The sequence below is a fragment of the Syzygium oleosum genome, unplaced genomic scaffold, assembly GCF_021117445.2.
Source record: "Syzygium oleosum isolate NSW1041296 unplaced genomic scaffold, Sole_v2.1 Sole_v2.02, whole genome shotgun sequence".
In the NCBI taxonomy this organism is placed as follows: Eukaryota; Viridiplantae; Streptophyta; class Magnoliopsida; order Myrtales; family Myrtaceae; genus Syzygium; species Syzygium oleosum.
The window spans coordinates 22149346-22164373 of record NW_026607486.1 but is presented as its reverse complement, the minus strand read 5'-3'; the positions used below and the strand labels follow the sequence as shown (position 1 = coordinate 22164373).

The 15028-nt window shown below is 39.6% G+C and overlaps 2 protein-coding genes across 5 annotated transcripts; both read right to left on the bottom strand.

Annotated features, from left to right (window-relative positions):
• Positions 1-818: 818 nt before the first annotated feature.
• Positions 819-2974, bottom strand: LOC115684869 (uncharacterized). Of its 2 annotated transcripts, XM_056308845.1 has the most exons (7): positions 2717-2974; positions 2455-2622; positions 2071-2158; positions 1897-1983; positions 1407-1451; positions 1234-1313; positions 819-1103 (listed from the first exon to the last, which is right to left on the bottom strand). In XM_056308845.1, the coding sequence occupies exons 1-7, from the start codon at positions 2782-2784 to the stop codon at positions 1055-1057; spliced, it is 585 nt and encodes a 194-aa protein (XP_056164820.1). In that variant the 5' UTR covers positions 2785-2974; the 3' UTR covers positions 819-1054. The 2 variants fall into 2 exon arrangements, with proteins under 2 accessions (XP_056164820.1, XP_030465663.1); XM_030609803.2 differs by having other exon boundaries at positions 1234-1451.
• Positions 2975-4340: 1366 nt separating this feature from the next.
• Positions 4341-8735, bottom strand: LOC115684865 (WEB family protein At2g40480). 3 transcript variants are annotated; one of them, XM_056308515.1, is made up of 2 exons: positions 7918-8735; positions 4341-6066 (listed from the first exon to the last, which is right to left on the bottom strand). In XM_056308515.1, the coding sequence occupies exons 1-2, from the start codon at positions 8155-8157 to the stop codon at positions 4591-4593; spliced, it is 1716 nt and encodes a 571-aa protein (XP_056164490.1). In that variant the 5' UTR covers positions 8158-8735; the 3' UTR covers positions 4341-4590. The 3 variants fall into 3 exon arrangements, with proteins under 3 accessions (XP_056164490.1, XP_056164489.1, XP_056164491.1); XM_056308514.1 differs by having other exon boundaries at positions 4341-6072; positions 7918-8733; XM_056308516.1 differs by lacking the exon at positions 7918-8735 and adding an exon at positions 6324-7826.
• Positions 8736-15028: the final 6293 nt, after the last annotated feature.

Sequence of the window (15028 nt, the reverse complement as noted above, 5' to 3'; positions counted from 1 at the left end):
AGTGAGGCTGAGAATTGAGAGTCTGATTTAGGGTTTTTACTGTAACTTCAAACCGGTTCTAAAAACCGGTCCGGGTGGGTTTTCACCTAGACTCGGAAACCGGACCGGTTCCAAAAATATAGAACTGGTTCCCGGACCGGTTCAAACAAGAACCGGTTCCCGGACCTATTTTTCGGGTGGGCCGGTCCGGTTCCCGGGTAAACTCGGTCCGGTTGCACACCCCTAGATGGTGCGCCACAAGAGCACGTGATTAGATTATAGCGATAATTACATTAGGTGAGGACACGTGTTAATTATGAAACGTTAATTTCTTTGACATTGCACGCAAAATCGAACGGGGGGATGCATGTCACGTGGGCATCGTGATTAAAGCGTTATACATCCTCGATCGGTGCATTAAAATGCTGCTTCTTCTTTTTGTTTTCTTTTTTTTTTGACACGTAACGTGATGGACAAAGGAAAGAAGGAAAATGAGCACGTAATTGAATATCCATGTCATTGGGCTAAGACTCATCCTGTCATGCGAATCATTTGACCGATGATTACGCAGATTAATTTTCATGGACTAGTTGGGAAGATGCATGAACGTGTCCTCTTTTTGGTAATATGTGGGGGTGTCAAAAAACGGCCGGTCCGAAACGAACCGGTCCTATCCGAACCGAAAATTTTGGAATTTTTCGCGTCGGGCTCCATTTCAGTTCAGGTAATAGCTGAAAACATTGGGTGTTGTTACGATTCAATTCGGGCTTGTAACCCGAACTGGAAACACAATGAACCCTTCCCACTAAGATGCATTTATCTGCAAACTTTGACAGTAGGAAATGGAGCACCGATTTAGCACTGAGTTTGATCATTCATGGGTTAGATCAGCGAGTCCATGTTTGAGTGGAAAAACTTCCTGACTGATAACACTATGGACAACTATGTTTCTTTACAATAGCCAAAATGACTCGCCTTCACTGAACACGGTGAGTTCGCCAAAATTCTGCAGTATCCTCATTTAAGAACACCGTCATTAGTAAGTCGACCAGATCGATAACCTTCGAAGCAGCTGTCAATCTTCAGATTCGGGTTTCTTAACGACCCACGAGCGGACCATTCGCCTGCTGTCAAAGAGAGTTTCGCGAAATTAGTAGCTGATTAAAGAGAATGTAGGTAAAAGCAGTACGCGAACGGGAAGTCCGGAGATTCACATGTGTTGGCTTCATGCCAGTGAATATAGTGAAGAATTACCATTCATAGGTGGTGAAGCTAGGGAGTGCTTCGAAGCTACCAGAGTCGTCGTCGTCGTCGTCTTCAAAGTCTTCATAGAACTGTGACTGATTACGAAAAGGATGTTGTAAAGGCATATGCTTGGGAAAGAAGATGAGTTCTGTGCTTAAGTGAGCATAAGAAAATTCACGAACCAGATCGAACTTCCCAACCATAGCAGAGTCCGCCTCATCGTCCATCTGCAGAACATTCAAGCAGCATTTTGGAGCTCGTAGTAGCCTCAAAAGTATATATCAATCATCGAGGTGGAGATTCTAGAGAAAACAGTCACAATGTCTCATCATCTTCAGGATCAGGAAAGTCCACCGATACTGAAAAGCACGACATACCAGTCGTGATAACACTCCCTCGCATTTGTCAGAGTTGTAAAGTAAGATGACAGTTCACTAAACTTTGCGAAAATCAAGTCGCCTCAAAATCGCGCAGTCTTTCTCGGAACTACACCGTACTTTTTCCTCCACAATACCATTTACTCCGAGAACTAAGCTGCTTAATCTTTCGACTGAATATGACGACTTATCGCCGATAGGTGCAAAACCACATGGAAGATAGAAAATGTCGACTAGCAAAGCGGAGGCCAAATGATGTAGCGATGAACAGAATCTATCAAGAAGTATACATTACCTCAGATGCATCATTTATCTCTCGAAGCAAAGCTTCCTGGTAAACTGAGTTTACCTTTCGCTCCTGAATGATGTATGGTTGCCTCTCCTGAATTAAAACCATGAACCCAGTTGATTGACACACGGATAGACTGACAGGACTAAAAGAAGGTATCATTTGCAGGCTTGCAGCTACCTCCACGGACATGTTCTTCCATGTTTCGAATCCCTCTCTTTCGATGTCGATTGAATGTACACCCTCTCTGTTCCTAAGAAAGCTTTCCCTGACGAACCATCACACCTGATAAATACGACTTTATTCGTTCGACGAAAGAGGACAATCATGGAGGAACATCTGTGTCTGGCCCTAATAAATTGCAAGCAAATATGCCTGGTATCCACGTGCAAATATAGCAAATGGCAAGATCATAAATGCCCATGCCCTCTCCCATCGTTCTGAATAACTTCGGCAAGGTAAGAAGACGCTCAAAGCATAAAATTTGATAGCCCAAACGAAAGAGCACAGACATTGTATTAAGAACACAAGAGTATGAAAGCAAACAGAGGCTCGAGACATTACATGAAGAAGCAAAATGCCGATCTGGGCTGATCGGCGGTGCTCTCTTCCCCAACATAGTTACTCTTTAGAATGCCACAGAACCCTCTGAATCTCTTCACTTCCTTCTTGGGTTCCTCGCACTCATGCATGTCGGCAAGAGCGATTGCCACCGACGCCCCACAATTGTCGCTGCATCAACACACAAACATTCAAACAACACCCAAAGAAAAAAGAGAGAGAAAGAATCAATGTACGTCCAAAATGACTCGGGCTCTGCGCATACCATTTCTCGAATGCGCTACCATCAGCACCACGACGAGTCGCGTGAACCCTTTTCCTGGTTCTCGCCATTGACGTGCTCAGTTCGAGCTTCTTGGTGCTCCTCTCCAAAAAAGCTTTCCAACTTCGGCTTTTCTTTTCGATCAGTGGTGGCACTTCGCGCTTATCCCAACAAATGGGTCTCGACGAATTGATGATCCAAACGAAAGAATGATCAAATTAATTACTTAGATCATTCCGTGGGCCACGGACAAAATCTCTGTTCTCCAACCAGGCGAGCCGAATGGGCAAGTCCAAAGAAAATGCCCCAAGAATTGAAACTCGCGAACTACAGTCTTGCGCGGGACCGCAAAAAGTTAATTTGAAAGAGCGAAAAGCTTTTCGCGCGGTGACATGTTCTCTCTTTCTTTCTTTTGGCGAAGTTCCACCTGGCTAACCAGCATGGGACACGACAGCGCCAGGGAAGCAAACGTTCGATGCGTGGCGCTTGCTTTGCAAGGAAAATGGCACATCAAGAGTTTTGAGGAAAAATAACCGTACGGATTAATACAACGAAAAACCCAAAACGATACTCTTGTAATAAATTTATCTTAAATTGATTTTTAGATCACCAAAAATCTCAAACCGGTACACGTATGACACATTTACCCTTCAATTAGTCTCTGTCAAATTTTAATGTAAAATTGTTAAACTGGATGACACATAGTAATAACTCATTTAATGTGGTAAAGTACACAAGGAAATTCATAACTCTTTCTGTTTGTTTATTTTAATTGGCCCGATTTGAAAACAAATAGGGATTATTCTCTATTTTTCTCCGAGCACGAAAAACCCTAGAACGTCTTCCGACGAACGTCGTAGATAGAATTGGAAGATGACGCGCTTCTCTTCGAACCACTTCCAATTGAAAGCCGTTAAACAGCCACTTTGGTGATTTGGATGAGTTAGCCAAACAAGCCCAAAAAAACAAATCGAAGACAAGAAGATTATCACAAATAAAATTGTGCTCAAATTAGTTCCGATGCTAAATACGAAGACGAAGAGGACAATGAAGGACAATGCTCGATGAAGAGGAAGACAAAGAATCACAGTGCTCTAAGGAAGAGAGTGGATGAACCCTATTTGTTTTCAAATTATGGCTAATTGAAGAAACAAAAAAAGAGAGTTATGAAATTCCACGTGAACTTGCTAAATCAACTGAGTTATTGTCATGTGTTATTCGGTGTAACAATTTCACAGTAAATTTGACGAAAGCTAAATAAGAGTAAATGTGTCACTCGTGTACCATTTTAGAATTTTTTGTGACCCAAAAATTAGTTTGGAGTAAATTTGTCGCATGTGTACCGGATTGAATTTTAGTTTGAGGTAAATTTATCGAAAGTACATCAATTTGGGATTTTTCGTAATATTAACCCTAACCAATTTGTTTGGATTTGTTCTATCTCCTTTTGCTTTTTTTGATGGTGAGTTTCGGTTAAAAAATGACTCTGGTTCATCCATTTTGTGGATTGATGCCACAGGAAACATTATGAGATGACCCTTTGTTTTGGGAAAAACAGAGCCACAGTTTTATATCAGTTAAAACTGGCACTAGGCATCTTCTCAAGCAGCTACAACACTACACCGAATTAATAAAGCTTAAATCTTCACTATACTGAATCTGATATTAAGATTACACTATATATAGTCCTGTCTGACAGCCCAACACATCAACGAAAAATCATCACAACTCATTCATGAATATGGATGACGAAATAAGACCCTGGATTCACACAATCAACACTAACAAACATAGCAAAAAACCATGAGTCGCAAAGGAGGACAACCACACACTAGAACACACAGAGCAGAGCAGAATCTACGGACCAACTAAGGACATCAACGTAAGTCCGAAGGTTGCACATTTTTCTTGTTATGTTTTGTCAAGGGCAGCGAGATATGTATGAAACCGAACTTCTTGCGCTGCGCTAGGAACTGCTTTTGACGGTTCCCTTCAGCCTTGGATGGGAATGTTAGATCTTCTCTCAGTTCATTAAGCATTTGACTTAAAGCAACCCTTTGGCCTTCGCTCTGTCTTCTTGCCACATATTCTTCTGGCAGCACTTGCTTCCTGCTCAGAACGTCCCGCATCGAAACTGTGGGCCTCAAAACAGGTTTTGGTTCCTCATCAGCAAGATCCGGCCTGCGCATGTCTACGAGCGGTGAATTTCGTGGATGATCAGACGGATTGGAGAGATTCACTCTCTTAGCAGGTCCCGCTCCCCTCTGATCATGCTTTGGTGTCCATTTCCGCAGAGCCTCACCAGCTGCGAGTTGCTTTTTGTTTGCAATCTCCACTCTGTTTAGAGCCTCTTCCAGGGCCTGCTGACTGAATTTGACTTCTTCTGTTGCGTCCTCTAACTTCTTTAGAATAGCAACCTTGGGAGTATTGGCCCCATCATTTTGGGACAGGGCCTCTCCCATATATTTCGTTTGTGCCTTCACTCCGTTCTGAGTCTTAGAGTTGAAAGGAGATGGCCTTTCCAAGAACGAGATTGCATTGTCTGGCTCAGGAAGGAGGAAGTTAAACGACCCTTCATTGTTTGATAAAGCCTTTATCTCGGCAAGTGCAACCGCCTCTGCAGCCCTAGCTGCTTCCTCCATCTTTCTGGCTGCAATTAATCTCATCTCAGCGGTCTTCTTGCTAGCATTCATCTGCTGGACTGACGGAACAGCTCTTGATACTCCAAAGTCTCTAGCTTCATCCACCTCGCTATATTGCTCAGGCCTGTAATTCCCATCTGGAAGTAATTCCATGACATTTTTGTAGTTCCCAAAGAGGTCAGCATCGTCCACCAATAGCGGCTTCATCCTTTGCCGTTCTGGTTCTTCCTTCAAAGACGATGCCCCTGCCGGCTTTGATGTCAGCCTCTGGCGGGTTTTCTCGAGCAAGGCTTTCTCTTTCTTTATTTTCTTATTGAGACATTCAACGGATGTTTGAATCAGCCCAAGCTCGTGTATGGTTTTGCCCAGATTCAACTTCGCTTGATTCAACTCCATCAGGATTAAATCAGGAGATGGAGAAGGGCACAGGCTGGAAGTTCCCATGGCTTGCTCGCAATTGCTCAGAATATACTTATGATTTTCCTTATTCATATCCTCACTTATAGGAGTTGGCATCCGTTCTTGCGGTTCAGGGACTGTCATGGATTTCAGCGCTTCATGCTGGAGCTGCCACTTCAAATCTTCCACAATCCTTTTGGTTGTTCCCAGTTCTTCTAATACATCAAGTGTTTCCAGTTCTTTCACAATCAGATTCTTCTCCAATTCTAGTGTCTGTTCTTCCACTTTCTTTAAGTCAACTTCTCCAACTCCCTGAAGCTAAGAACAGGCAATACAAAATGAAAAGTCATAAAGATCCAGTATCGTCGTTTCGCTGCACAACTGTGTGTAGGCAAAGCACGTGCAGTAGGCAGGGTTGGCAAAGAGAACTGGATTTCCTTCTATAAGGTGAAAATTGAATGGATTATGTATGTTCACAAGAAAAAAAAAAAGAGTGCATTGTCAACATTATATTCTTGCTTGTAATGGGTTCTTTTTCATACAGAACATGGAGATAGCAAAAGGCATACTGCATCAAGAGGATCCAAAAAATCACTGCTCACTTCCATGGTGATAACCTTTTAGTGTCATCATGCAACTCTTTATTACGACTTAATGGAGATCCACAGTGTTGGTCATTTCAAAATAATATGAGAAGATAATTATAAAATTAACACAAAAAGAAACTTATTTGAAAGTGTCAGGCACACACCATCTCAGCACCGTGACGAACGATTTCACAATAAGCAACCAACTTCAGGCATAAGCACTTCAATCATGATCTCCATTATGCCTAAAAATGATTTTAAATGGTAGAAGTGAGTCCAATATGTAAAAGTCTTTAATGCAAATAGCTCTAGAAGGTGAGACCTCCAACTCACTGGTGTATATACTTATGATAGATTTTCATGTTAAGGGTGTTCGTGCGTCGATAAAATGAAAGATTAGAGGCTTCGTCTCTTGCAGGCAGCAGGAAAAGAAACATGGATTTTTTATCCAAAAGCAGATTTTAGCTTATAAGAGGCCTCAACATGCTGAGGTTCCCTCAGCTATATTGCTTATATAGCAGTCTGTTTCTTGGGTTGAAAACTGAAACAACTGAATTCATCTTGGTGCTGAGTCTGTCCTTTAGGCTCATATCATTAGCAAAAAATTCTCACATACGAGAATGCAGGGAGCGAGTGATCCATATAGCTCTTCACATGCAAATTAAGTAACTAGTTAGCTCTTATTCAGGGTCCTTAACTATAAGTGGGGAAACTACAGTCTGTGTCCTAAATCTTCTCGTTAAATTCAAGTTGTCTCGTCATTATCTTGTTTTGTAGTAAGAACACCGATAGCATTTGCGGCACACTATCAGCATAAAAGCAACTAATGTATGGCTACAGCTAGCACTCCCACTTAAGAGCCAACAAAATGCTCAGAGGTATTGGCAATCATTGAAGAAATCCAATATATGGGGACATGATGTGCACTTCGCTTGGCTTGGCTTTCCCTGCGAACTCCATATGCATGGACCAGTACAGATAAATATGATCAACGTGCGTGGATTAATATGTCATTTTAGGAATTCCAGTTCTGCTCAATGAAGCTACTGCTTAGTAATAAAACAAAATGTGCATAAGAAATTGCTCGTAAACAATTGTGCATTGCGAATCTGATTAAATGAAACAACAAACCGCTTCCGATAATGCATCTACAGCACATTATCCACGTCCATAATAGCGTAAGTTAATGGAACTAATCTGTAAGAGGGAAAGACCACAACTTACTTACGAGTCCACACTATGCATTAAGTTCTCATTGCTTATCAACTCCCTAAGAAAGATGACCGACCAGACCATGCATGAAATTGAAGTATCCAGCAACTACAGGACCTGCAACTCACTGGTTATGTTTCGTATGAAACAATTGCCCAATATTTTTTTGGAACTTTAGCGGAGAAGCTTCTTTAGCATTAATGCCAATTCGAAACAAAGCAAACACTTCCCACAAAAAAGAAACAACAACAACAATCGACTGATTAAACCCGAACTGAGCAAAGCACTCTACAGACTAAATGCGTACTTAACAAAAGATTTGATCAATCATCACACAAAAACAGCACGCTTAAAGCGAACTTACATAAGAATGTCTGAGTCCAAGGCCAAGGCCGTGGAGCGAGAACCAAGATCCACTTCCTTCAAAATGGGTCACCGCCTCCTTCACCGACCCAAACGGCGGCGAAGTATCGATCTCGACCCTCAAATTCACCTTCTTCGCACCCGACATTTCGGTGCCGCCGGGCCCGAAATCGCCTTCCGGGCTCGGGCAGTACTCCTTGGAGCAACGCTTGTCCGAAACACCATCTGGGTTCTCCGCCATTGCCGAAGCAGCAGAGGTGGATCTTCTCGCGCAGGATCAAGATCCTTTAAAGAACCCGAAGAAAAAGGACCCATCATGGAAACAAGAAGCCAGAAAAGCGATTTCTGGCGGAGCAACTTTTGAATTACCAAGAATTAATAATGGACCGTCATGATTATGCCGCTGCTGGCGCTGCAGGCAGAGAGAGAGAGAGAGAGTGAGAAGGAAAAGGTGAAAATCAGAGTGGGGGAGTGAAAACGTCGACGAGGCAAAAGAAGAGATGATGGTCCACACGGGACGAGTGCACTGATTAAAGAGAGGAACAGAGCAAAAGGAAAGATAGTAAAAGGAGGGAGCTTTTTTCGGGTTTCATTTATTAAAAGCTCTGAGGTGTGACCATGGTCCTGCGGGGGGAATGATTTGAAGGGTCTGCGAGGATGGTGAGCTTGGAGGGGCGTCGTGGGTAATGGGGTTTCGGATTGGTTGGTGACGGTCAAGAAGTCAACGAAGAGAATGTTCCAAGAATCGGTTTCTTGAAATGTGCCAGCGACAGAGCGAGAGAGAGAGAGAGAGAGGGCCAGAGAGAGAGACAGAGATCGTGGGTTCTTTCTTCTCTTTGCTTTTGGTTGTTGGAGGTTGTTGACGAGTCTTTTCCTTTTTCTCTCTTTTTTCGTTTCAACGGTGATTGCGGTAAGAAATTCCGGAGCTTTTGGCTTGAACTTTATCGCCTTTTTGTTTTCCCGATGATGATGGGCCGGGCTTTCAATCAGAGTCCGAATCTCTCATGTCCATCGATTGACATTTTAACCTCTTAACACTTAACTATAAACTTTCCTTGAATCCTTGGTGTTAGATTAAGAGATAACATCGTCAAAGGAAGGGAGCTTTCATTCTTAAGAGGGCCTCCGCGGATTGTCCACATCCTATGAGGCGGGCTCCATGGATGCGTTCCTTATTTTAACGTGTCGATACCCGCATACCTCACCTCCAATTCCCCTTGTATCTTTGTCTTTCCCAAAGACAAGAAATACCCTTTGTAAGTTTTATATCCTGGTGACCTTGAGGTCTAACTGAGGATAAAGATGAAATCTTTTGGTGACTTGCTTAGGTCATTTATCTTATGGAGTGTAAACTCTAGCCAGTATCTTTCTTGAGGCATGGGAGTTACCTCTACCCCTTTGTGGCTTAACATCTGGGGATGCCAAGGTCCGCAAGAGGTCCAGACGAGCACAGTATAATGCCTTGCCCAGGGTGGACATTTTAGCTTGGTTGAGAGAGAGGAATTTACACTTTGAATTGCATTTTAGAGCTTTTAAATTCGAAAGAGAATGATTAGTGAGTTCAAGAACAACGAGTTGCCTACATATCGAGAATCCATTAGATCCTTAATGATGCCAACTAAAAAAATACAAACTCCTTGAATTGCATTTTGCTCTTTAAAATGCCAAAGAAAATAATTAGTCGATTTAATAATAACGAGTCGCTCACATATCAAGAATCTATTGGATCCATAATGATGCCAACTAAAAACAAAAGCTTTCTATAGTTGTCCAGGATGAGGACCTCTGTTTTCGTTCTTGTCTGTATGATTCCATCCGGAGAAATTAGCAAAAAAATCCTAAACCTATTAATTGAGTCCTAAACCATTTGATGATTTGCCATTTTAGTCTTTCCAGCTAATTTTGGCCGAAAATTGTTGACGTGGGCGCCGACTATCCTATGGTGCTGAGGTGGACAATATTTGCAATTTTTTTGTCAACATTTTAGTATTTTTTTATTTTATTTTTTATTTTTTTCCTTCTTCCTCATCTGGTCGCCTGGCTTGGCGGTAGCTAGCAACTAGCCACTGGCGAGGGCCATTCTCGCCGAATTTGACAAGGGCTAATCTCTCCGGCTTTGGGCGAGACTCGACCTCGCCTGAATCTCGACCTCGCTTGATCTAGCGAGGTGGAGCCTCGCCCGAGGCTAGCGAGGCTCAAGCCGTCAAGATCTAGCGAACTCGCCCTCGCTTGTGGTCATCTCTTGCCTGTGGCCAGTTGCCGACCCTCGCCAAGGCTCAGCGAATGGCGGGGAAAAAGAAAAAGAAAAAAATGAAAAAATATTAAAAATCAATTTAAAAAAATTGTAAAAATTGTCCATGTCAACGCTAGCCATACCATATAAGACAATTGACGTCCATGTTAGCAATTTGGCCAGAAGGATTAATTTGGCAAATTGTCAAAATGTTTAGAACTTAATTGACACGATTGAAAGGTGTAAGATTGAATTGGTAGAAATGCAATAAGTTTAAGACTTTTTTGATAATTTTCCGATTCCATCTCCCATCTCTTTCACTACGAATTCTGACGTGTGTCCATCTCATCTTATATCAACTCTATCCAATTGAATATCAAAACCTAGCACGAATTGAAATTTTTAAGACAAAGGATCTTTGTCTCGATTGCTGTAATGTAGTTGATGTTATTTTCCACATTATCTACGTGACACGTATTTAAATATCCTATTTTTTTTTCACGTTATTAGGTCATAAAATGGAGAGACTATTATATGTTGTATAGGATAGTATTGCCTCTTCTTACATAATTGAGGACTCCATATTCGTTGGTTTCGAATCTCATTTTACTTTGTAGACCATTATACTCTGAATTCAATAGAGGTGGATTCACCAAAAAGCGTATGATCAAGAGGGAAAAAGCAATACAATTTGGGTTTGACTTTTCTTAATGTAAATCCGAACCAAATTGACTACTCCGAAGTCCACACTCTACTAATTTAGGATAGAAAAATGTCTGCGTGAACTATATCTTTCGATCAATGTGAATTGAGTCGAGAGTCAACTGATTGCTACGTGAGAAAAATTGTCCAAAAAGTTATAAACCTATTGCAAAGAAAAGAAAGGAAAAAGAAAATATTCAATAAAATATTAAAATATCATTAAAAATTATCTACGTCAGTGCTGGCCGTGCCATGTAAGACGGCTAGTCTACGTCAGCGATTTTTGGCCAAAATTAGTTGGATGAACTCAATTGGCCAAATGTGAAAATGTTTAGGACTCAATTAGCAAAATTAAGAGATTGATGACTGAATCGGCATAAGTGCAATAAATTTATGACTTTTTAGATAATTTTTCCTGTTACAAGAGTATTCCGAACATGTAGCAAAAGTCTCATGTGATCGATAGAATCAATCCTCTCAAGCTAATGCAACAAGACCTCCGTGGTTAGTGTCTTTCTCTTCCATCTGATTACACCGCTGGAAGCCCTGCCAAATGGACCGTAGTTTATTATTTTTATTCATAATGAAGTCAATTAAGCATGCTACTTAGACCAAAAAGAAAAAGAAAAGCCGTTAAGCATTCATTTAGTATATAAATACTCATATGTTTGTAGTCCATCTTCATGTACGTAAGTTTTGTATTTCGTTTGGGTCATTTGACTCGACATGGGACCAGGGGTGACCGATTTTAGAGTGGGTAGTTTCTTAATTTGGAACCTAGAACATACTATTTTGAGACTTGTTCCCATTTTTGGGAAGGTGGATCCACCCAATATACCATAAAAACCGACCTTGTTGGTCCGGTTTGGTTTTGGGGTATACCTAGGAACTAGCCAATTCCTTTCTTTTTGGTTTCATTCTTTTTATTCTTTGAAATGACAAACTATAGTAAAACATCCCCTTATCTACAATCCAGACAAATAGCAATTACAACCAAAAAGAGACGGCAACAACAAGAATGCAAGATGCAAGGTATGTTGAGAAAACCTCTTAACAAGTTTTAAAGTTGACAAAAGTATCTATTTGTTGTTAAGTCCGACAAATGCCTTAGTGTTTTGGTGATACGGGAAGTAAGAAACTTTCAGACTCAACTCTAAGTCTATCCAGATATTGTGATTTATGGACTATTACTTCGTGGATGTCATCAAAGTTATTATATGAACATCATCAAGTAACGGATGAATATCGAAAGAGCTATGCATGGATATCTTCAAACGTATTCAGACTCTAAGTCTATAAACTTAGTTTCATCAATTTGAAGAACCTACCCAAAATTTATACTAAAGAGAAACTTCAGACTCTAGAACTCTGTTTAATCTTATTCATACACAAATTTAAGACCCACAACAACTAGTAATCCGGCTCGGATTTCCTTCATAGAATGGTTTGATTGACTCCCATTTCTAAAGATTGTTTTGCAACGGTATAATATGTAAGACTTCTGATTGATTGGCAATCAATCTCGAAACAAATAACGTTCTAAAATGAAGAGCTCTACTTATGAAAAATGGAGATTTTGGTTGTATGGGCGATCATAATCAATGAAGATTCATTTTGTTCCTCAATGGCTACTCAATCTTCTTCATACAGTTCTATCCTATGGGTAGATTGGAAGACAATCCTTTGAAAGCTGTCCAACGAAAAGATTGGAAGTGGAGGAGTATAAAAGGAGAATAAGGTGACGAGGAGAATAGAGACGAGATTAGAATGAAAAATTCCAAAGCAAAAGAACTTCATACTTGTCTTTTGAGTGCTGAATTGTTATCCTTAAGGGAAAGTGTAAGAGTGACAGTGTGAGCTAGAGAAATCAATCACACACCCTTGAGAAGTGAATACTTATACTTTGTAACCTCTTATTGATCTACTAACAAAATCCAGCCAATAAGTTATCAGTATGGGAGAGTGAACGTATGCTTGATCTAAACCGAACTATTATAAATTCTATGTGCAAGTTCTCTCATTTCAAAATTCTTACTAATTATTTTTGCACGATAAATTGCATTGATTCTTCGTTGATATTCAGACTCTGACCTTTACGCATTATTCAATATCATCATTCTATTGTTGTTGTTCAGACTCTAATTTTGATTACTTTATTTCCGCTTTAAATTTGTCAGGATTAGTTAAAATCACCTATTCACCATCTTCTATGTGATATTGCTAGCTCCATCATGGTAAAATTAAAATGAGGGAATAAGAGTTTCTCGATCCAGTTCTCTAGTTCGATCCAGTTGTCGCGACCTAAAATTTCTCTTAGGCTAATGGATTGTTAAGACTAAGCCTAACTCGGGCCCTCCCAAGCCCTACCAATTCGCAACTTAGAGTTTAAGTTTGGGTTAATACTACGAAAAACCCTGAACTAGTACACTTGTGACAGATTTACCCCAAACTATTTTTTTGACCATAAAAAACCCCAAACTGGTACATCTGTGATAATTTTACCCCGAACTATTTTTTTGACCACTAAAAATCCCAAACTGGTACACCTGTGACAATTTTACCCGAACTAGTTTTTTGACCACCAAAAACCCCAAACTGGTACACCTGTGACAATTTTACCCCGAACTAATTTTTTAATATTATTTTTTTATTTTTCGAATTTTTTTAGTTTTTCTTTTCTTTTCTTTTTCCTTTCCTTTTCTTTTTTTTTTTCCTTCATCTTCATTGGACCAACAATGGATTGTTATATTGTAATTGATACCACAATAACGTGACACGTAACATAAATGCTACATTTTGATCCAAAAAAAAAATATAAACGCTAAATGAAATACTTTCTTTTATATGCATGAATTTTCATGCCAACCACTTTTTTCTACATTTAAATGTCTCATGTTTTATTTATTATATATTTCAAGTGATCATATTGATTTATGAATCGCCATGCACATATAATATCTCTCATCTTATATATAAAATATACTAATTTTGTAAATTAATCTGTTAAATTAAATGCAGAAAAAAGTGGTTGTCATGAAAATTCATGCATATAAAAGAAAGTCTTTCATTTAGCGTTTATGTTTTTTTTTGGGTCAAAATGTAGCATTTATGTTACGTGTCACGTTATTGTGGTATCAATTACAATATAACAATCCATTGTTGGTCCAATGAAGACGAAGGAAAAAAAAAAAAAAGGAAAGGAAAAAGAAAAGAAAAGAAAAACTAAAAAAATTCGAAAAATAAAAAAAATAATATTAAAAAATTAGTTCGGGTAAAATTGTCACATGTGTACCGGGGATTTTGGTAGTCAAAAATAGTTCGTAAAATTGTCACAAGTGTACCAGTTTGGGGTTTTTAGTGGTCAAAAAATAGTTCGGGTAAAATTGTCACGTATGTACCACTTGGGGTTTTTATGGTCAAAAAATAGTTTGGGGTAAATCTGTCACAAGTGCACCAGTTTGGGATTTTTCGTGGTATTAACCCTTTAAGTTTTTAACATGCAAAAGTTTTTATACTCGGAGTCGCCACTACTCAATTTATGGTAGGTTGATTAGAAACCTAAATAAAACATAGGGAGATATGTTTTATTCCTACGAACCAGAGATTCTAAGCTCGGGGACTTGATTACGCTAGATCTGGTCTAACGCCCTTTCGGTACCTTTTCTTTTCAAAAATGTTTTGGCAGGCAGTTTGGATCCATTTCAACTTAGTTACTAACATGTGAGGTGTTCATGCGAGTGCGCAAACTACCAATTTAACACCCAGAAAGCATTAAATAAATTGCAAGTTTGGAAGAATTACTTACCTGTAAGCAACGTAAGCATCTGCATTGTTAGCTAGAAAATCACATTGACACCCTAATATGATTTCTAATTAACAAGCAATTCACTCAATTTCTTTTTTTTTTTGGATTTTCACTTATTTAAATGAAATCTAGCCTATATGCAATGACATGCGAAAATGACATGCGATTAATGCAACCTAGCATGCAAACTATATGTCGTGCGACGACGTGACCTATTTCTAATGACAGGACGAATGATTATTTTTGGTATTTTCTCAATTTAAATTCGGAATAATAAAAATGCCTAAATTAACATGCAAACTATGATGACTTAATCTACCCTAGCATGATTTCTTTTTAGGATTTTTGTTAAAATTCGAAATAATAAAATAA